At 37.8% G+C, this 24,696-nt stretch overlaps 1 protein-coding gene across 2 annotated transcripts; it reads right to left on the bottom strand.

The window, feature by feature from the left end:
- Window positions 1-818: 818 nt before the first annotated feature.
- On the bottom strand, window positions 819-23,550 carry LOC131107527 (phospholipid phosphatase-related protein type 3-like). Of its 2 annotated transcripts, XM_058057637.1 has the most exons (9): window positions 23,001-23,550; window positions 17,899-18,002; window positions 17,606-17,791; window positions 16,389-16,518; window positions 15,008-15,203; window positions 12,911-12,968; window positions 11,329-11,502; window positions 8,819-9,640; window positions 819-8,756 (listed from the first exon to the last, which is right to left on the bottom strand). In XM_058057637.1, exons 2-9 carry the CDS (start codon window positions 17,977-17,979, stop codon window positions 7,977-7,979), a joined length of 2,427 nt encoding a protein of 808 aa, XP_057913620.1. In that variant the 5' UTR covers window positions 17,980-18,002; window positions 23,001-23,550; the 3' UTR covers window positions 819-7,976. The 2 variants fall into 2 exon arrangements, with proteins under 2 accessions (XP_057913620.1, XP_057913621.1); XM_058057638.1 differs by lacking the exon at window positions 17,899-18,002.
- Window positions 23,551-24,696: the final 1,146 nt, after the last annotated feature.

Genomic DNA, 24,696 nt, shown 5'->3' with positions numbered 1-24,696 from the left:
AACCCTTACCCTAACCCTAACCGATGTATCCCTAACCCTAACCCTTACCCTAACCATAACCCTAACCCTTACCCTAACCCTAACCGATGTATCCCTAAACCTAACCCTTACCCTAACCCTAACCGATGTATCCCTAACCCTAACCCTTACCCTAACCATAACCGATGTATCCCTAACCCTAACCGATGTATCCCTAACCCTAACCCTTACCCTAACCATAACCGATGTATCCCTAGCCCTAACCGATGTATCCCTAACCCTTACCCTACCCCTAACCGATGTATCCCTAACCCTAACCCATGTATCCCTAACCCTTACCCTAACCGATATATCCCTACCCCTAACCGATGTATCCCTAACCCTAACTGATGTATCCCTAACCCTTACCCTAGCCCTAACCCATGTATCCCTAACCCTAACCCATGTATCCCTAACCCTTACCCTAACCCTAACCGATATATCCCTAACCCTAACCGATGTATCCCTTACCCTAACCCTAACCGATGTATCGCTAACCCTAACCCTTACCCTAACCAATGTATCCCTAACGCTAACCCTTACTCTAACCCTAACCAATGTATCGCTAACCCTTACCCTAACCAATGTATCCCTAACCCTTACCCTAACCCTAACCGATGTATCCCTAGCCCTAACCCTTACCCTAACCCTAACCGATGTATCCCTAACCCTAACCGATGTATCCCTAACCCTAAGCAATATATCCCTAACCCTAACCGATGTATCCCTAACCCTAAGCAATATATCCCTAACCGATGTATCCCTAACCCTAACCCTAACCCACTACATAGTCACTACACAATCCGTACCGGAGACCCAATCGTTGCTGAGCATGTGCAGAAGGCGTGAAGATGGCTTCACTGAGGTGTCGGAAAAGCCAGTCACTCAAGATGGATTCCCCCTGCAACATCTCTGAAAAACATATCTAGCTGCCGTTTGACACCCCTGCACAACCTGAGGCTCCATTGTTCCATTGAAGGCTCATTATGAAAATTTGAATTTAGTGGCGCTGAAGGACACCATCTCTCTGAAGATGTTTTTCTTCTTAAAGGTCGTCTCTGGAAGATGCTGTCCGATGGTTATTGAACTGCACAAGGCACCAGTAACCGATTAATGGGATTAATTGGAATTGTTTCGTGAATTAATTTCACATCCCACATGCGATATAAGTCAGACAAGGCGGGACACCAGTTAAGAAGTTTTCTTTTATTAACAATAAGCTTGTAATGATGCTAACACGTCAACACAGATAGAAAACTTAGCCCGTATAAAAAGGACTGAAGAGAAATAACAGTAATAATAATAATAATATTTTTTTTTGTTTGTTTTTTTTTTACACTGGAAAACGTGGAATGAAACTCACCAGCACTAAAAAAAATGCAGCATGTTTTGTCAAATAAGGTAACGGTGAACACCTGAAGCAAAACACACACACACACACACACACACACACACAGCACCAAGTGAATTGTTCTCATAGGGATTTAAATGGGAATCATACTAAATGTTTTTCAAGCAGTATATATATATATATGTATATGTACTATATATATATATTTATGGTATGAAATCCCAGCAAAGATCCCTGCGAGAACAGACTGCCTTGCCCACGAGCTCCTCAACGCAGCACGTTTGATACAAAATACAATCCATTCGTTCCTAATTGTATAAAATGGCTTCAGGTATTATTGGAAAAAAAATGAATTTCATCAAAATATACAAAATAAAGCACTTTCAATGGAGAAGTAAGCTAAGGAATTAACTTTATAAACTTTATACAAGTTTCAACACAGAGGAGAGTTATCATTATTATTATTTCCTAAAGCTAAGATAATATAAATTGGCTTTATTTTTAATGGTTATTACTATTATTATTATTATTATTAGTGAATATGCAGCTGAAGTTGAAATTTACATTTATTTGCTTATTTTTGCACTAATTGAAATTGTGCTCAAGCTAATTTAGCTTAGCGTTCGGTTCAGTTCATTAAAAAGGAAATCAAACCCTTGTTCCGCACCACGATCTCGACCCAAAGCAGCCGTGGTTGATATTTCATAATATATGTAGATATAATAATATCAGCTTTTATTACTTTTTTATCTGTACTGCTTTGGCCTTTAGTCATTGTGATAAAAACTAAACCTTGTTTACATGTTTTTGGCGTGATGTTTTTTGTACAGATGGAGAACTACGCTATGAACCGGACTAATCCGGACGCTTTGTCGAAAATGACACAAAACACTCAAAAGTGCCCCCCCCACCTCCCCCCCCACACACACACAAATCGGAGGACCTGAATGTTGCTTGTTAAATATTTCTAATTAGGGGATATTCTTACTGTTTTGCCAGATTGGCAGGAAACCGTGCCGTGCCGAACTGGTTCTGGTTCGGGACTGAACTGAGCAGCACCAGTGGGGGCTCCGTCGGTTTGTTTATTTAGGGTCGATTCTACAGTAAACCTCGGATATATATCGGATTCAATTGTTCCCACTGGTTTTGTCCGATATAAGCGAAATCCGTTATATGCGTATACCGGAAAATGTCCGTTTTACGCATATATCGGATTTATATCCGGTATATGCGTAAATCGGATTTTATCCGTTATAAAAAGGCACTTCCTTGACTATGTTTCCAATGTACCTGGCAACGCAACAAACGCTGCAAATGACGTCGTATAGCGGCCTGTCACGATTCGGCGAATCGGAGCGCCACGATGCGGCCATCCGATATATGCGAGGGAAATTTAATGGAAATGCATTGGAACGGGACTGGAGATTTTGTCCGAAATAGGCGAAATCCGTTATGAAAAAATCCGATATATGCAATGAATTTTTATTGGAAATGCATTACAGAAAAATCGTTTCTTTTTTATCTGTCCGTTGTGAGCGAATTTCCGATATATCCGAGTCCGATATATCCGAGGTTTACTGTAGTATCTGCCATGATGGGCAGCACGCTAGCTTTTTAACAAAGGCAAAGTCTGTGGCGGGGTTGGTGGGGGGGGGGGGGGGGGTGAGAGGCAGGGAGTAGTTTTTCAATGTTAGAGCAAACCTGCCAACATGTACACATTTATAGTACTCAGCTTGTACTATGCTTTCCATGTTGTTGTCTTTTCCTGGTTTCAGTTTCAATCTCAGTCTGTACCGTACAGACAAGTGAATCGATATCAGTTTCGCTAGTATTTAAAATGGGGGCGGAGTGAAAACATTTCTGTCCCTTTCGGGGGGGGGGCATGACAGAAAATAATTGCGAACCACGACTGTACTGAAACATTATAATCTGACCAAAAGTTGACTGAATGGACTTTGTTTCTTATGTAATTCATTCAGAAATGTGTTAGTCGTTAACTAAAAAAAAAAACAGTTTCCGCTTTGTGGTTCAGTTTTTGATCGGGACACATTTTAGTTTCCTTTGCTGTCAATTGTTGTTTACATTTGTAGTTTAGTTTGGTACCACGGTAGTAAACAAAACAAACCGATACATTGTATGTAAATTGGGTCCAATTCGCTCAACATTCCAAAAGTGGACCAGTCAAAAATAACGGATACGGTAAAACCCGATTGGACCGCGTTTGTGACGTCATTTGTGATAATATTACAAGAAAAAAACAGTTTTTAAGAAGTGCTGGTCTGTTCTGTTAAATCCTCCTGATTTGTTATTTTAACATCGGTCCGTGTCTTTGGTCCGTACCGCCATGAAGCGAACCAAGATGTACCAGAGTTCACTTGGAGAAGCATCCAAACCACTTCTTTGTTGTTGGGACGTTGGCGTCCAAGAAATGATGGTAGCAATGGCACCGCCGTGTTTAACCCTTAGATGCATAAGTGGGTCAAAAATGACCCGCTCAGGTTGTTTTCTTGAAATATCTTCGTAATGAAATTTTTTTTTATCATTTCATATTCCAGATATTCCTCAAAAACATGTTTTTGATATCATGCTGTTCACATTTTTAACTTATCTTTTATAAATTTTAAGAAATTTTAGTTTTTGTGTTACTACCCCAACCTTCCATAAGTGGGTCAAAAATGACCCGGTCAGGTTGTTTTCTTGAAATATCTTCGTAATTAAAATTTTTTATCATTTCATATTCCAGGTATTCCTCAAAAAACATGTTTTTGATATCATACCATTCACATTTTTAACTTTTTATAAATTTTAAGAAATTTTAGTTTTTGTGTTAATTCCCCAACCTTCCATAAGTGGGTCAAAAATGACCCGGTCAGGTTGTTTTCTTGAAATATCTTCGTAATGAAAAAAATTTTATCATTTCATATTCCAGGTATTCCTCAAAAAACATGTTTTTGATATCATACCATTCACATTTTTAACTTTTTTTTTTAATTTTAAGAAATTTTAGTTTTTGTGTTACTACCCCAACCTTCCATAAGTGGGTCAAAAATGACCCCGTCAGGTTGTTTTCTTGAAATATCTTTGTAATGAAAATTTTTTATCATTTCATATTCCAGGTGTTCCTCAAAAAACATATTTTTGATATCATGCCATTCACATTTTTAACTTTTTATACATTTTAAGAAATTTTTGTTTTTGTGTTACTACCCCAACCTTCCATAAGTGGGTCAAAAATGACCCGGTCAGGTTGTTTTCTTGAAATATCTTCGTAATGAAAATTTTTTTATCATTTCATATTCCAGGTATTCCTCAAAAAACATGTTTTTGATATCATGCCATTCACATTTTTAACTTACCTTTTAAACATTTTAAGAAATTTTAAGAAATCTTCCATAAGTGGGTCAAAAATGACCCAGTCAGGTTGTTTTCTTGAAATATCTCTGTAATGAAAATTTTTTCTCATTTCATATTCCAGGTATTCCTCAAAAAACATATTTTTGATATCATACCATTCACATTTTTAACTTTTTTTTTAAATTTTAAGAAATTTTAGTTTTTGTGTTACTACCCCAACCTTCCATAAGTGGGTCAAAAATGACCCGGTCAGGTTGTTTTCTTGAAATATCTTAATGAAATTTTTTTTATCATTTCATATTCCAGGTATTCCTCAAAAAACATGTTTTTGATATCATGCCATTCACATTTTTAACTTACCTTTTATACATTTTAAGAAATTTTAGTTTTTGTGTTACTACCCCAACCTTCCATAAGTGGGTCAAAAATGACCCGGTCAGATTGTTTTCTTGAAATATCTTAATGAATTTTTTTTATTATTTCATATTCCAGGTATTCCTCAAAAAACATGTTTTTGATATCATGCCATTCACATTTTAACTTACCTTTTATACATTTTAAGAAATGTTAAGAAATCTTCCATAAGTGGGTCAAAAATGACCCGGTCAGGTTGTTTTCTTGAAATATCTTAATGAAATTTTTTTTATCATTTCATATTCCAGGTATTCCTCAAAAAACATGTTTTTGATATCATGCCATTCACATTTTTAACTTACCTTTTATACATTTTAAGAAATTTTAGTTTTTGTGTTACTACCCCAACCTTCCATAAGTGGGTCAAAAATGACCCGGTCAGGTTGTTTTCTTGAAATATCTTTGTAATGAAATTTTTTTATCATTTCATATTCCAGGTATTCCTCAAAAAACATGTTTTTGATATCATACCATTCACATTTTTAACTTTTTAAAAATTTTAAGAAATTTTAGTTTTTGTGTTACTACCCCAATCTTCCATAAGTGGGTCAAAAATGACCCGGTCAGGTTGTTTTCTTGAAATATCTTCGTAATGAAATTTTTTTTATCATTTCATATTCCATGTATTCCTCAAAAAACATGTTTTTGATATCATGCCATTCACATTTATAACTTACCTTTTATACATTTTAAGAAATTTTAAGAAATCTTCCATAAGTGGGTCAAAAATGACCCAGTCAGGTTGTTTTCTTGAAATATCTTTGTAATGAAATTTTTTTCTCATTTCATATTCCAGGTATTCCTCAAAAAACATATTTTTGATATCATACCATTCACATTTTTAACTTTTTATAAATTTTAAGAAATTTTAGTTTTTGTGTTAATTCCCCAACCTTCCATAAGTGGGTCAAAAATGACCCGGTCAGGTTGTTTTCTTGAAATATCTTCATAATGAAAATTTTTTTATCATTTCATATTCCAGGTATTCCTCAAAAAACATGTTTTTGATATCATACCATTCACATTTTTAACTTTTTATAAATTTTAAGAAATTTTAGTTTTTGTGTTACTACCCCAACCTTCCATAAGTGGGTCAAAAATGACCCGGTCAGGTTGTTTTCTTGAAATATCTTTGTAATGTAAAATTGTTATCATTTCATATTCCAGGTATTCCTCAAAAAACATGTTTTTGATATCATGTCATTCACATTTTTAACTTTTTATACATTTTAAGAAATTTTTGTTTTTGTGTTACTACCCCAACCTTCCATAAGTGGGTCAAAAATGACCCGGTCAGGTTGTTTTCTGGAAATATCTTCGTAATGAAAATTTTTTATCATTTCATATTCCAGGTATTCCTCAAAAAACATGTTTTTGATATCATGCCATTCACATTTTTAACTTACCTTTTATACATTTTAAGAAATTTTAGTTTTTGTGTTACTACCCCAACCTTCCATAAGTGGGTCAAAAATGACCCGGTCAGGTTGTTTTCTTCAAATATCTTAATGAAATGTTTTTATTATTTCATATTCCAGTTATTCCTCAAAAAAACATTTTTTGATATCATGCCATTCACATTTTTAACTTACCTTTTATACATTTTAAGAAATTTTAGTTTTTGTGTTACTACCCCAACCTTCCATAAGTGGGTCAAAAATGACCCGGTCAGGTTGTTTTCTTCAAATATCTTAATGAAATGTTTTTATTATTTCATATTCCAGTTATTCCTCAAAAAAACATTTTTTGATATCATGCCATTCACATTTTTAACTTACCTTTTATACATTTTAAGAAATTTTAGTTTTTGTGTTACTACCCAAACCTTCCATAAGTGGGTCAAAAATGACCCGGTCAGGTTGTTTTCTTGAAATATCTTTGTAATGAAAAATTGTTATCATTTCATATTCCAGGTATTCCTAAAAAACATATTTTTGATATCATGCCATTCACATTTTTAACTTATCTTTATGCAACACACAATGGATCCTCACATTTTCTATTGTTGTCATTGGGGTCATTTTCTTTTTCAAAGATGTAAAAAAGTGAAAAATGAAGATGTTTCTAACATGAAATCATTCTTGTGTGGTCCTAAATATAATACTAAATATCATACAAGTGATTATTCCTAACCAAAACTGGCATAAAAAGGCATTGATTCTAGTATGGGTGATTTTTGAGCCACTTATGGAAGAGTGTAGGGTCCAGTCACTCGTGCATCGAAGGGTTAAAGCCAAGCTAATGTGACGGTTAGGTTTTGCGGTCACAAGGCATTCCGTGACGCCTGGATCGGGATGCCCAGCTGCTCACGTTTGTTTGGATGAGGCTTCACATTCCTTGTTTACATACCACACAGAAGGTTGCAGGCTGATAGGCGAGGATCCTCTTCATGATGCTTAGGAGGCTCCTCGAGATGCGACGACTCGTCGCAGGAGGAAACAAAAGTTGGCAGCAGTTGAAGGATCCGAGCCCGAGGTTGTTTTGTTTTCCTCGTCTTTCTTCGCCGTCTCAAAGGGAAACAGATTGAGCAAATCCGAGGTCTGAGCCGTATCTCCTCCACGGCTGCAGCTGCTTTCCCACTTAGTGTGGAGAAGTACGAGCTCGTGGCAACCAAACGGGAATTCTTCCTTCCTGGTATTTGATCTCCTTTGTCTTCCTCGGACAGCAGGCGCTACGGGAACGCCAAGCGTCCCCTTGGTGCTCAACCTTGACCCCAGCTGCCATTCGGAATTCCAAGTTATTCAAATAAAAAGTTGTGACGCTGTAGAAACTATACAAGCTATACAAGCTACCCTGGCTGTGTTCATCCGGCCCCCGGGGACCCCGGCCCCCCCGCCCACTATAACATGCGCTCGTTCTGCAGGGCCTTGTAGTACTGCTCCTGTTCGGCATGGCTGCGAGCCGACACGGAGGGACGGCGGGGCAGCGTGGAGGAGCGGGACAGCAGGTGGCTGTCCATCAGCAGGTCAGGGTGAGGGGGGGGCGGGAGCACGGACGAGCACGAGGGGTGCGGGGGCGGCGGCGGGGGCATGGAGGAGGAAGGGAGCGGGGGCGGCGGCAAGGGCTGAGGGGACGAAGGGTGAGGCGGGAGGGTCATGTGAGAAGGGTGAGGGGGCGGGGGCAGCGGGGAGGAAGATGAGTGAGGAGGGGGCGGCGGGAGATGGGGCGAGGACAGCTGAGGTGGGGGAGGAAGAGGGGAAGAGGCGGTGGGAAGAGGCGGGGGCGGCAGCTCCGTTTCGACGCCCAGTGACTCCTTTTTAACAGGAAGTGTCCGGTAATCGCGGTAAAGCGGGGCGTTGTCCTGCCGCTGCAGGATGCCGCGGTGTTTATCCGCCGACCCGTCGCCGCCCATCAGGTTGCCGCTGATGGTGTTCCTCCATTCCCACGGCTTCCCGTTGGCGGCCGTCACGCGCACAACCGGGTGGTGCGGCGCGTGGGCGTCAATGGTGACGATGCTGCCGCTGCCGCCGATGCTGCCGGGGTTGCTGCCCGTGCAGCTGTCCCGGTCCGACGGGATGCGGTAGTACGGAGACTCGGAGCAATTGGAGCCGCCCCCGGAGGAGGAGCCACCCTCGGAGGTGACGCCGCCGTGGCTCTGCTGCTTGGACATCGCCATCACCTGCAGGGAGGACAGGAGTGAGTGGCGTCCGTTCGCCCGTGATACAAATCGTTTGTGCTCACCTGAGTGACTCTCTGAGGGGGGGCCTGGGTGGTGGGAACCCGAGGGGTTGACACAGCAATGGGCCCCGCGCCGGGCTCCTTAACTCCGCCTCCTTCTGTGAGCGAAAGCCACTTGGCACGGGTCTTGGCGCTCTTCGGGGACACCGGCGGGGGACGGGTGGCCTCCTCTGGGATGTGAACCAGGGGCGGCGCCACCGCCATCCTCGCCGCGGTGGGCGTGGCCATGCCCTTGTTGGCCTGCACTTTCGGGTAAAGAGAGGACGGCACGCCCTGGTCGCCCGCTTCCCCGTTTTCCTCGTGCCCGGCATCCGCCCCTTCTGCTCCGTCCCCGCCCTCGTCTTCATCTCTGGAGCTCTGACTGCGAAGCTCCAGCGAGCGCTGCTTCCACTCCGACACCAGCTGCCGGGATCTTTGGGGGTCAAAGGGCACGTGGAAGGTCATGTGACGCTGCGACGGGGTCTGCTCCTCGGCGGGCGAGATGGGGCTGCCGCCGTTGGCCACCCTGGGCAAGGTGTTGCTGAAGGTCACCATGGTTTCCTTGCCCATGGGCCCGCGGGTGGCCAGGAGCTCCACGTCGGCGCTGGCTCGCTTCAGGGAGGCCAGAGACGCTTTCTCCCGCCTCACCTTGCTGCGCGCCCCCGAACCCATGGCCACGCCCAGCTCCTCCCTGCTCTCCGACGCGCGGGGGGGTTTCCTGTAGAGGGAGTCGTGGCCGCGCTGACTCAGCACCCTCAGGGTGTCCTTCTGCTGCGCCGACAGGATTTTGGGATGAGGTGACGCGTCTTCTTCCGACGCCTTGAAGTTGGCCACTGCGTAGACGGCCTGCGGGGGGGTCGGGGGGGTATAAATAGCACATCCATCTATTTTCTATTCAATGCAGAGCAGTGATTGTATTGCTAGCCGAGCGGGTTGGCTTGCCTTAGCATCCAGCCCCACGAAATCTGCCTAGCAACAAGCAAAAGCATGCACATATGTATTCTTATTTTGATTTAGTCATGTAGAGCATACATAATTATATATAATATAATCGTCTCCATGTTTGTAGGCATACCCTAAGGCAGGGGTCTCAAACACGCGGCCCGCGGGCCAAATGTGGCCCCCGCCTTGATATGAAAGTGTAATGTTATTAATGTAAAAAAATTATTACGTTTGATTAATGTTCATGTTAAAGGTTAAATAACTGTTAATAGTTATCCTCCCTATCCGTGTGGAAGTGGTAAGTTTTTGGCTATTTAAATTTAAAGGAAATAACTTGAAGGCTACCGTTTAGGTCGCTAGCTTCTAGTTTGCGAGTTAGCATGTGTCTCGAGACCCTGCAGTTGCGCAATATGTTGTAAATAAAGATTATAAATGTGACTATAGTCGTGTTTTGTCATGTCTACAGGGCTCTAATAATGCTTTGTTCGTTTTAATCTGAAAAAATAATTTGTTTACCCACCAACTATATGTGGTTTCTTAAGTTTTTATTATTATTATTATTATTATATTTATTTATTACTGATTGATTTTCTTTATTCTTGATTTGTTTATTTATTTTTCATCTTATTTTGTGTAGAAAAATAAAAATTAAGATATTTGAGAACAGTGGAATGTTTTATCAGAGCTTTTATTGTAGAAAATCGGAACCAAAGCACTGAAAAAGTTTGTATATTTTTCTGTTTTTAATAAATGCGTTTTTTTTTTGTTTTTTTTTGGAAAACCTGATGCGGCCCAGTCTCACCCAGACCCTAGCTCCAGTGGCCCCCAGGTAAATTGAGTTTGATACCCCTGCCCTAAAGAGTGTATCACGTTGACAGTTACAATTCTATCTTCGCTAACAAAACCAGGAAGTGCTCAAGCTTATTCATTCATTCATTTTCTACCGCTTTTTCCTCACGAGGGTCGCGGGGGTGCTGGAGCCTATCCCAGCTGTCTTCGGGCGAAAGGCGGGGTACACCCTGGTCTGGTGGCCAGCCAATCACAGGGCACATATAGACAAACAACCATTCACACTCACATTCATACCTATGGACAATTTGGAGTCGCTAATTAACCTAGCATGTTTTTGGAATGTGGGAGGAAACCGGAGTACCCGGAGAAAACCCACGCATGCACGGGGAGAACATGCAAACTCCACACAGAGATGGCCGAGGGCGGGGACCGAACCCTGGTCTCCTAGCTGTGAGGTCTGCGCACTAACCACTAGACCGCCGTGCCGCCTGCTCAAGCTTATAAAAAAAAAAAAATCTGCAACCATATCATTTTTTCTTCCCCTTAAAATCTCGTGTGAAATTGCTCCAGCAAACTTTTATCCGATTAGTGCCTCCGTCTCACATCCTTTCCGTAATAAGGCTTGCTAAATATAGCTTGGCAAAAAAAACAAAAAAATGAAAGAAGAGTTTGTTAGCGGAGGCTGTGCTTTTGTTGCAATCCACAACGGGACGACTAAAGCTCTTTATCCAAAGAGACAAAACATCCATTTATGTGAAACGCTACATTTTAGCGTACGTACAGGAGCCAAGCCTACTGACCAGGTAGACGCCGATGCCGGCCCCGATGAGGTACCCCACGTAGACGTCCATGGGGTGACTGCGGTGCTGCGTGATCTGCGTGAGGCCGGCCAGGCCCGCCGCCATGCAGAAGGCGAAAACCAGCAAGGGTTTGAGCAGCTTGGTGGTGGCGCTGATGCTGGCGTTGAAGTACATCTGTGGACGCAGTCATGCCGAGATATATACACATATATATTTATATATATATATATATACATATATAATATAAAACAGTTAGGCTTGTCACGATAGCAAATTTTGCTGGATGATAATCAATATTCTTGATTATTATCAATAATATAATATTATAATAATATAAATAAATATATAAATAAATAATAAGATAAAATAAAATACTATAAATATATAATATTATTATATATTTTTTTAATTAAAAAATATATAAATAATAATATAAAATAAAATACTATGAATATATAATATTATTATATATATATTTTTGATTGAAAAAAATATAAATAACAATATAAAATAAAATACTATAAATATATAATATTATTTTTTTATAATTAATTATATGGCATTATAATGAGCATACATGGTATCAAAAGCAATAAACTTAAATTTTCGGGATTAAAAAAATACATAAATAATAATATAAAATAAAATTCTATAAATATATAATATTATTATATATTTTTTTATTAAAAAATATAAATAATAATATAAAATAAAATACTATAAACACATAATATTATTTTTTTATAATTAATTATGTGGCATTATAATGAGCATACATGGTATCAAAAGCAATAAACTTACATTTTCTGGATTAAAAAAATAATAATAATAAAATAAAATACTATAAATATATAATATTATTATATTTTTTTGTTTAAAAAATAAAAATAATAATATAAAATAAAATACTATGAATATATAATATTATTATTTTTTTATAATTAATTATATGGCATTATAATGAGCATACATGGTATCAAAAGCAATAAACTTACATTTTTTGATAAAAAAATATATCAATAATAATATAAAATAATATACTATAAATATATAATATTATTATATTTTTTTTATTAAAAAAATATGAATAATAAAATAAAATACTATAAATATATAAAATTACTATTTTTTATAATTAATTATATGGCATTATAATGAGCGTACATGGTATCAAAAGCAATAAACTTAAATTTTTCAAGAGTATTTAACACTGTAATTGGAATGTAAAGAGCTTTTAAATAAATTAAACAAACATAATAACTTTAAAAAAAGACGATGAAAAAAATCGATGAAAATAAATTGGATTCATGTAAGCAAATAATGTAGAAATTATGAAATTATGTAAATTTGTTTGTATGCCATTCTACAGGAAATGAGCAATGAACAATTATTATTATTGTTTGATCTTGTTATGTTGATGCTTATGACAGAAATAAAATTTAAAAAAAAACATTGATGATATTGTCGAGAATATCAAAATGAAAATTACGCGTCGATTACGCGTCAAAGCACGTTTTTTTTAGCTTTGTTGATTGCGTTCTATGCAACACAAGGAGGAAGAAGTGGAAGAAATAGAACTTACAGATATATAGACGGCAGCAAAGCCAGACAGTGTTGCATGCTGGGATGGAAAAGTTTTCCTGGAGGAGCAAAAAAGGGGAAAAAAATTGCAGCATTGTACTAATTGTGAAATATAAAAACACAAGTACTAATGTGTCACGCTTTTATAATACCTGCCTATTCTGCTATTCTGCTAATTTGAAGGTATCCCTATATTTTTAGGTGTATATATATACATATATACATATATACATATATATATGTAGGTGTATATTTAGCGTGTGTATATATATATATACATATATATATATAATATTACTTTTAATATTTTTTACCATTTTTTAATTTTTTTTTAAATTATATACACTTGGCGGCAATTTTTTTTAATGATTTTCACATCATTTTAAAAATTTTGCACAATTTTTTACAGAAAATATAGCGTGACAATTTTATATATTATATATACATATGTATTTTATATAGAAAATATTATTTTTAATATTTTTTTACCATTTAAAAAAAATGTTTTATTTTGAGGCGAAATTATTTGCATGTGTCTATATCTAAATATACCAAATTGTACATTTTCACATAAACTCATACTGTACATCTATAATTCACATTTTTATTGAAAATTATATGCACATGGCGGCAAAAAAATTAAATGATTGATTTCACGTCATTTAAAAAATTTAGCACAATTTGCAACAGAAAATAAAACGTGACAATTTTATATTTTATATATTACATATACATATGTACTTGATAGATAAAATATTATTTTTTATATTTTTTACCATTTAAAAAAATATATTTTGAGGCAAAATTATTTGCATGTGTCTATATCTAAATATACCAAATTGTACATTTTCACATAAACTCATACTGTACATCTATAATTCACATTTGTATTGAAAATTATATGCACTTGGCGACAAAAAAATTAAATGATTGATTTCAGATCATTTAAAAAATTTTGCACAATTTGTAACAGAAAATATAGCGTGATAATTTTATATTTTATATATTATATATACATATGTATTTGATATATAAAATATAATTTTTTATATTTTTTTACCATTTTTAAAAAAATGTTTTATTTTGAGGCGAAATTATTTGCATGTTTCTATATCTAAATATACCAAATTGTACATTTTCACATAAACTCATACTGTACATCTATAATTCACATTTTTATTGAAAATTATATGCACTTGGTGGCAAAAAAATTAAATGATTGATTTCAGATAATTTAAAAAATTTTGCACAATTTGCAACAGAAAATATAGCGTGACAATTTTATATTTTATATTATTTATATATATATATATATATATATATATGTATTTTATATATAAAATATTATTTTTAATATTTTTTACCATTTTTTAAAAAATGTTTTATTTTGAGGCGATATTATTTGCATGTGTCTATATCTAAATATAACAAATTGTACATTTTCACATAAACTCATACTGTACATCTATAATTCACATTTTTATTGAAAATTATATACACTTGGCGGCAAAAAAATTAAATGATTGATTTCACATCATTTAAAAAATTGAGCACAGTTTGCAACAGAAAATATAGCGTGACAATTTTATATATTATATATACATGTGTATTTTATATATAAAATATTACTTTTAATATTTTTTACCATTTTTTTTTATTTTGAGGTTAAATAATTTGCATAATTTGAAATGTTTTCCACACGGCATTGTGATCCGTCAATACAAAAATGGAGCTTGTGCAGGGGCGTCAAACGGCCTTCATGTCTGAAGGCCTTAGAAGGCCAACAAAGTCAGAACTTCAGATCTCCAAAGGAGGTGGAACGCAAACAATAACCATGGCCGACAATGACAATGATAAGCTAGCTGGTTTTGTACGTGAAGCGGAAAAACGACAAATCGTTACTGCTGTGAATTTTACCCGAAATCCATAATCTCTGAGTTACTCAGACTTTGAATGAATTTTTATTGCAGTTTTTCAAGGAAGACAATGTGAAGTTTCCCAACGAAGCCGCCAAAAAGATAGCGTATGATAAGCTAACAGTTAGCATGTGTAACAGCAAACATCAAATTTGAAAAAGAAACCCCTTTGGCGTCCATACCTGGCCGACATGATGGCGTACTGGTCTTTGCCCATGCAGATGTCCTGCGTGACGTAAGCGCTGTTGTCACATGACACGCCGGGCGCCGTGTAGTTGGGCTGGCAGACGGTGAGGAAGAACGGGGCGTGGTAGCCGGTGGCTAGCTGGATGACGTCCGTCACCAGGGCTGTTGCTAGGAGACCAAACACGTGCACACCTGAGAGACGAGGAGAGTCAAGGTCACTTTTGTCTTAAAAAAGTCACTTGTGACGTTTAAGTCAATGAAAGACCATTCTAGAACAGGGGCTTTAGGGGTTCTAAAAATATAGCGTGACAATTTTATAATATATATATATATTTATATATAAAATATTATTTTAAATATTTTTTACCATTTTTTACATTTTTTTTATTATATACACTTGACGGCAAAAAATTTAAATGATTTTCACATCATTTAAAAAATTTAGCACAATTTTTTACAGAAAGTATAGCGTGACAATTTTATAATATATATATGTATATATATATATATATATATATATATATATATATATATATATATATATATATATATATAATATTATTTTTTAATATTTTTTACAATTTTAAAAAAAAAAAAAATATTTTGAGGCGAAATAATTTGCAGGTTTCTATATCTAAATATGCCAAACTATACATTTTCACATAAACTCATACTGTACATCTATAATTCACATTTTTTTTAAATTATATACACATGGCGGCAAAAAAATTAAATGATTTTCACATCATTTAAAAAATTTTGCACAATTTTTTACAGAAAATATAGCATGACAATTTTATAATATACGTATATATATATTTATATATAAAATATTATTTTTAATATTTTTTACCATTTTTAATTTTTTTTATTTTGAAGCGAAATTATTTGCAGGTTTCTATATCTAAATATGCCAAACTATACATTTTCACATAAATTCATACTGTACATCTATAATTCACATTTTTATTGAAAATTATATAGACTTGACGGCAAAAAACTTAAATGATTTTCACATCATTTAAAAAATTTAACACAATTTTTTACAGAAAATATAACATGACAATTTTATAATATATATATATATATATTTTTTTTTCATATAAAATATTGTTTTTTATATTTTTTACCATTTTTTAAAAAAAAAAATTATTTTGAGGCGAAATAATTTGCAGGTTTCTATATCTAAATATGCCAAACTATACATTTTCACATAAACTCATACTGTACATCTATAATTCACTATTTTTTTTTTAATTATATACACTTGGCGACAAAAAATGTAAATGATTTTTACATAATTTAAAAAATTGAGCACAATATAGATAAAATAGTACATGACATAAAATGAAAATGTGAACATTTTCATTCACTGACCAACAAAGCGAACGGTCCTGCGCAGGAAGGAGTTGAAGCTGCATCCTCCCGCGTTGATGCTGCCCTCCGTCTTGGGACATGTCTTGAGTTTGGACTGCATACAATACATGATGCCCTCCCCCATCATGATCTGTGGACCGAGACAAGATTATTAATTTATTTAGGTATTAAATTTGTTATTAAAATAAAAAATACTAAAATATTTAAATTAGAATTATTTTTATATTTTATCATTTATGAATTTCATAATTTTTTTTATAATTTTTATATTTTTTATAATTTTATAATTTTCATAATTTTCATAATTTTCATATTTTTTATATAATTTTTTAATAATTTTATAATGATAATTTTTAATTATTATTAAAATAAATGTGAATAGCAGTAATTAATTGTAATTTATTCCCAAATAAGTGAATACGTACATACTGTATGTATATAGTTAAATAAATTCAGTATATCTATTGCTATTATTATTATTATTATTATTATTAGTTGGCCATTATGATCAATAGATGTATGCTCGTGTGTGACTCTTAAAATAGATTTTTTTAATATTTTAAATTTTTTTTAAATGGAAATTCTATTTTTGTATATTTTTGTATAAATGTATACATTATATTTTTGTATAAATTAACATTTATAATTTAAATTTAATTTTTGTATAAGTGTATAAATTATATTTTTGTATAAATTAACATTTATAATTTAAATTTAATTTTTGTATAAATGTAGAAATCATGTTTTTGTATAAATTAACATTTATAATTTAAATTTAATTTTTGTATAAATGTATAAATTATATTTTTGAATAAATTAACATTTGTAATTTAAATTTAATTTTTGTATAAATGTATAAATCATATTTTTGTATAAATTAACATTTATAATTTAAATTTAATTTTTGTATAAATGTATAAATTATATTTTTGTATAATTAACATTTATAATTTAAATTTAATTTTTGTATAAATGTATAAATTCTATTTTTGTATAAATTAACATTTATAATTTAAATTTAATTTTAAAAATTTTATAAAAATTGTATAAATTAAAATGTATAAATTAAAATGTAATTTTTGTATCAATGTAAACACAATACACTGTAAAAAGTTAACTCCTGAAGTGAGAAAATGGTGCAAAAACGACTAAAATGTGCATTTTTAAAGTCACAATTCAGAAAATGGACGCCAACCGTTTGCACTTTTACGACTTACCGATGCGGCGGGTCCGGCGAAGGCCAAGCTGAGCAGCATCAAAAGAGGGATGAGTTCGTCTCCCGTCTCCACGTAGGGCATGGAGAGGTCACGGTCGTAGCACCGGAAGCCCACCACGGCCGGGGACAGGACGTCAGTCAGCTCCAGGAAGTAGAGAGACACCAAGGAGGACAGGACGATGGGAAGCTACACGAGAGAGAGAGAGAGCGACACGGCAAAGGTAAAGATCGTGGATTCGCCGAGTCGTCTTGTGTCGATTCGTCAGGACTGGAGCACACGGCGTATTGTCGTACCTCTACAAAATAAAAGCACGGCAGCAGGGTCATGCTGTCTTTGGGGGGTTTCTTCTTGGCTCGGCTTTTGGGGGACATCATCTTGGTGTGGGACCACTCGCAGCCTGTGAGGGATGGAAGACACGGGTCATATTGTACGTATGCGGAGTTGAACGTAGGCCTCGGGTGATCATGTGACCTCAGAGAGGACTCACATGGACACTTAAATATTTACATGCCATCCCTTCTTCTCCTTCCCCGCCTCATTGTGTCGCCTGTTCTTTACCTTCCTTCCTCCGAGTATGGCTTTCCCTGTATTCCCTATTCTATGCCTTCCCCGTGTTTAGAATTCCGTCCCCCCTTCCGTCTGAGCCTACTCCATTGTCTTCTTCCATACAGCGTCTTTTCCCAGCATCATCACTTTTTCACTCTCTTGATTCCAAGCTGTGTGCAGGTCTGAGTGGTGAAATCTACACATCTACAAATGACACGCTCCTTGCAGGCAGGACACGCCCCCTGGACATCAAACACTGGCACGCTAACGCTAACGATCAAATAAAGCAGAAAACAACATGACTTTAGTACAAATATGGAAAATGTAGGGGATGGTGGGGGGGGGGTGACTTGATGGATGGATGGATAGATGCAAGAATGGATGGAAGAAAGGATGGATGGATGGATAAAGGCTGGACAGATGGATGGATGGAAGAAAGGATGCATGGATGGATAAATGGTGGATGGATGGATGGATGGATGGATAAAGGCTGGAAGGATGGATGATAAAGGATGGATGGATGGAAGGAAGGATTGATGGATAAAGGATGGATTGATAAAGGATGGATGGATAAAGGATGGATGGATAAAGGAAGGATGAATGGATGGATGGATGGATGGATGGAAGGATGGATGGATAAAGGATGGATGGATAAAGGAAGGATGGATGGATGGATGGATAAAGGATGGATGATGGATTGAAGGATTGATGGATGGATAAAAGATGGATGGAAGGATGGATGGATAAAGGAAGGATGGATGGATGGATAAAGGATGGATGATGGATTGAAGGATTGATGGATGGATAAAAGATGGATGGAAGGATGGATGGATAAAGGAAGGATGAATGGATGGATGGATGGATAAAGGAAGGATGGATGGATAAAGGATGGATGAATGGAAGGATGGATGGATAAAGGATGGATGAATGGAAGGATGGATAAAGGATGGATGGATGGATGGATGAATGGAAGGATAAAGGATGGAAGGATGGATGGATAAAGGAAGTATGGATGGAAGGAAGTATGGATGGATGGATAAAGGATAGATGGATGGATGGGTGGATGGATGAATGGAAGGATTGAAGGATGGATGGATGGATAAAGGGTGGAAGGATGGATAAAGGATGGATGGATGCAAGGAAGGATGGATGGATGGATGCAAGGAAGGATGGAAGGATGGATGGATGGATGCAAGGAAGGATGGATGGATGGGTGGATAAAGGATGGATGGATAAAGGATTGATAAAGGGTGGATAAAGGGTGGATAAAGGATGGACAAAGGATGGATAAAGGATGGAAGGATGGATGGATGCAAGGAAGGAAAGATGGGTGGATGAAGGATGGATGGATGGATGGATGGATGAACGTACGGATGGATGGATGGATGAACGTACGGATGGATGTATGTATGAACGTACGAATGGATGGATGGATGGATGGATGTATGAACGTACGGATGGATGGATGGATGGATGTATGAACGTACGGATGGATGGAAGGATGGATGTATGAACGTACGGATGGATGTATGTATGAACGTACGGATGGATGGATGGATGAACGTACGGATGGATGTATGTATGAACGTACGGATGGATGGATGGATGGAAGGATGGATGTATGAACGTACGGATGGATGTATGTATGAACGTACGGATGGATGGATGGATGAACGTACGGATGGATGGATGGATGGATGAACGTACGGATGGATGGATGTATGAACGTACGGATGGATGGATGTATGAACGTACGGATGGATGGATGGATGAACGTACGGATGGATGGATGGATGTATGAATGTACGGATGGATGGATGGATGGATGGATGTATGTATGAACGTACGGATGGATGGATGGATGTATGAACGTACGGATGTATGTATGTATGAACGTACGGATGGATGGATGGATGGATGGATGTATGAACGTACGGATGGATGTATGGATGAACGTACGGATGGATGGATGTATGAACGTACGGATGGATGGATGTATGTATGAACGTACGGATGGATGGATGTATGAACGTACGGATGGATGGATGTATGAACGTACGGATGGATGGATGGATGAACGTACGGATGGATGGATGGATGTATGAATGTACGGATGGATGGATGGATGGATGGATGTATGAACGTACGGATGGATGGATGGATGTATGAACGTACGGATGTATGTATGTATGAACGTACGGATGGATGGATGGATGGATGGATGTATGAACGTACGGATGGATGTATGGATGAACGTACGGATGGATGGATGTATGAACGTACGGATGGATGGATGTATGTATGAACGTACGGATGGATGGATGTATGAACGTACGGATGGATGTATGTATGAACGTACGGATGGATGGATGTATGTATGAACGTACGGATGGATGGATGTATGAACGTACGGATGGATGTATGGATGAACGTACGGATGGATGGATGGATGTATGAACGTACGGATGGATGGTCTCCAGCATGGCTGAAAAGAATGTTATCCAGGAAAACCTCCGGTCTCATTTCAGTGACCTGCTCCAGTCTCCACATTTCAACCTCCTCCCCCCCTTTTCAATCCCAACACACACACACACACACACATTGTGTGTCTGTCTTGTAGAAGAGTGGGGGCGGGGGTAAGGGGGGTAAGGGGGGTAAGGGGGGTAAGGGTGCATGTTTATCTCCAAAAAACAGCCCTTTGTTCCTGGGAGGCTCTTCACTGACACCAATGTGTCTGCAAAATGTTGTCTGTCTTGTGTGAGTCCTATGAGACTTTATAGTACTTTATACTTGGTAGTTTTGGACTGAGTACAAAATGCAGTCAAAGTAAGTACACTACTGGCGGCAAACAGCAGAGGCGCTGTTGAGTCAGTCTCTTTAGTCTGCAGTCTCAAGAAGTCCAGACCACAACAATGTCCTCCATGAGGAAGTTGGTCTACATCCGGGCAGACCGCTCAGGAGAAACAGGAGTTTAGAACTCATTCAAACCTCCATTTAACTCACGGGACTAGAAAAGCTAATAACACCAGGATCTACGTGGCTGTAGGCAACCTCCTGGTGTACAGGCTGGAAGGATGGATGGATGGAAGGATGGATTATAAAGGATGGATGGAAGGATGGATGGATAAAGGAAGGATGGATGGATGGATGGATGGAAGAATGGATGGATGGATGGATGGATGGGTGGATGGATGAATGGATGAATGGAAGGATTGAAGGATGGATGGATGGGTGGATGGATGGAAGGATGGATGGGTGGATGGAAGGATTGAAGGATGGATGGGTGGATAGATGAATGGAAAGATGGATAAAGGATGGATGAATGGATGGATGGAAGGATTGAAGGATGGATGGGTGGATAGATGAATGGAAGGATGGATGGATGGATGATGGAAGGATGGATGGATAAAGGAAGGATGGATGGATAAAAGAAGGATGGATGGATGGATGGATGGAAGGAAGAATGGATGGAAGGATGGATGGATAAAGGATGGATGGATGGATGGATGGATGGATGGAAGGAAGGATGGATGGAAGGATGGATGGGTGGATAGATGAATGGAAGGATGGATGGATGGATGGATGGATGGAAGGAAGGATGGATGGAAGGATGGATGGATAAAGGATGGATGGATAAAGGAAGGATGGATAGATGGATGGATAAAGGAAGGATGGATGGATGGAAGGAAGAATGGATGGAAGGATGGATGGATAAAGGATGGATGGATAAAGGATGGATGGATGGATGGATGGAAGGATGATGGAAGGATGGATGGATAAAGGATCGATGGATAAAGGAAGGATGGATGGATGGACAAAGGATGGATGGATGGATTGAAGGATGGATGGATGGATAAAGGATGGATGGAAACGGGACTAGAAAAGCTAATAACACCAGGATCTACGTGGCTGTAGGCAACCTCCTGGTGTACAATTTTTTTTTTTGCAACTTTATCTACCTCTGCATGCACTTTGAAATATGGGTTGGTGCTATTCAGCATGCGGGGGTGCTCGATTTGCTGCACTGTTGCTAATGCTAATTGCTGTCGCTACGACCAACTCATCCGCTCGTTTTAATGCCGACTCAGCACTTTGCTCCTCACCGCCATTACAACATCGGTTTTGTTGCTGCTGTGTTATCCATATAGTGAAAGAACGCTTTGTATTTTTCTTGATACTTTCTCATGCATTCCACATGATTAAGTAAAAATAATAACTTGCATGATGTCACATTCTGTTTCATCATCTTTAAGGTTTGGGTAAATAAATGCCAAAATATTTGTGTAACTCTTCTTAAAAGTATCTGAAAATGTACTTTTAGATGTGTACTTTAGTGTAAAATCAGATACTGATTAGATACTAATCTGCGTTGGAAGAAGGAAGTAAAACCCATCAAGGTGAACAATGACACTATCCTAGCCACCCAATACAAGACTTGCCTTTGAAAGTACTCATTTTTAACTCATTCAACATTATTGGCGTTGTACTTTTGTAGTAGTGGCGTGTACGACTGCAGTGCATCACGCTGAGCTGTTCCTAATATTTCGGCTGCCTCGGTGTGCTTCACTGGAGATCCAAACAGTTGGGAAGAGCTCTGGAAAATGACGTTGAGGTCATGTTTCTGTTTAAAGGGTGAACATAAAAAGGGCGTATTTTCAATGGAAGTACGGCATTGTATCTCTTCGGCTTAAGAGTGCAACACGGAAGTGTTATTAGAAAATTGGACCCTCTCATTTAGGGTTAGGGGAGGCTAATTGACTAAGTCACGTGACTTCGTGCAAGCGGCCATTGAGATCGTCAGTGATGGACGTGCGCGCGCACACACACACACACACATGTATAGACTCACCTCTATCCCGGGGGCTCCGTGAATTCACCGAGTCCCGTCGCCCCCTTCCCCCCCGGCGTGCTCTCGCGTGCTGCTCCAGTTTGACTGCTCTCGGTTCCCCTTTAATCCATATCAGTGTGCCTCCCGCCCCCCCCCACTAAAGAAATCCTCCAAATCCCGCAGAAATCCTCCAGTCAGATTTGGGATGAATCCCAAGCAAGGATGCTGATGGAAAAAGTGACCCCAAAAATGGGATTGGTGGAGTGGGAGCTTCACGTGCTTCTTCACGAGGTGGTGGTGGTGGTGATAATGGGGGGGGCGTCCTCCTGCTAATCTTCTTCTTCTTCCCAATATTCCCAAATGTGGCCGTCACATCACAGAGGAGGTTGGGAAAAAAAAACGGGGAGTGTCCAAGCACGGGAGCTTGTGCTCATTCGGAGCCGAGCATCCGTGTGGGTTTTTGGGTACGCAGCCACCCCGAGCGCGCACACACACAAAGGCAGGGACTGGAGGGGGAGGAGAGAGTGGTGCTCCGAGGGTGGGGGGAGGAGACAGTCTGCTCCACGCTTCTTCTTCTTCTTCTGCCATTCCTGTAGCCGTGGCTGAGACACAAAGGGGTGGGATGGGGGGGGGCAAGATGGGGATGGGGGGTGTGTGAGCCTCCAGTCAATGACGCGGCCGCGCACGTGTGTGCAACTTTATTGACGTGCACGCGCTACCCCCCCCCCCCCCCCCCCCCCCACTGCCTTTGTTTGGGCACTCCTTGAAGGGCGTGTCCTCGTGCACGACCGCAAGTAGTGCTGCCGTGCACGTGGTGGATCCACCCTAGCAGATGCACGTGCCAGACAAACTGAGTCATCCGGTTAGGCTGGGGCACCGGCGCGAGTGCCCCGTCGCGTCCCGGACAGCGCTGGCTAATATGTCTTATATTTAATGCAGCGCCTAAAATGTCTTTTATATTTAATACAGATTAGTGATTCTATTGTAAAACTTGTCCATTTTAACAACTGTGTGAAAGGGTAAGGAACGTCAGGAACGTTGAACTTCCCGATGCTCACGTTTCCCACCTTGTTGTTGCAAAAAAGTAATATTCTAATAATTTTACAAGAATAAAATAGTAATATTATGGGGATAAATAATGTCATTTTAGTAGTAAATTTTTTTTTAATTATTATTTTTTTTAAGTTGGAATTTTTGGAAAAGTTAGAATATTATTATAAAATATTATATTTTTATATAAAATATGAAGAAAAAAGTAATATTCTAATAATTTTACAAGAATAAAATAGTACTATTATGGAAATAAACAATGTCATTTTAGTAGCACATATTAAAAATATTTTTCTTTTTTTTAAAGGTGGAATATTTGGAAAAGTTATAATATTATGGGAATAAAGTCATAATTACAAGAACATTTATCAGAAGAAAGCAGGAAGAGTTTTAATTTTTACATGAATAATGGCAAAATATGAAGAAAAAAGTAATATTTTAATAATTTTACAAGAATAAAATAGTACTATTATGGAAATAAATAATGTCATTTTAGTAGCATATATTAAAAATATTTTTCTCTTTTTTAAGGGTGGAATTTTTGGAAAAGTTATAATATTATAGGAATAAAGTCATAATTACAAGAACATTTATCAGAAGAAAGCCGGAAGAGTTTTAATTTTTACATGAATAATGGCAAAATATGAAGAAAAAAGTAATATTGTAA

Source organism: Doryrhamphus excisus, chromosome 19 (assembly GCF_030265055.1).
Source record: "Doryrhamphus excisus isolate RoL2022-K1 chromosome 19, RoL_Dexc_1.0, whole genome shotgun sequence".
NCBI lineage: Eukaryota > Metazoa > Chordata > Actinopteri > Syngnathiformes > Syngnathidae > Doryrhamphus > Doryrhamphus excisus.
This window is presented reverse-complemented; position numbering and strand designations above follow the sequence as displayed.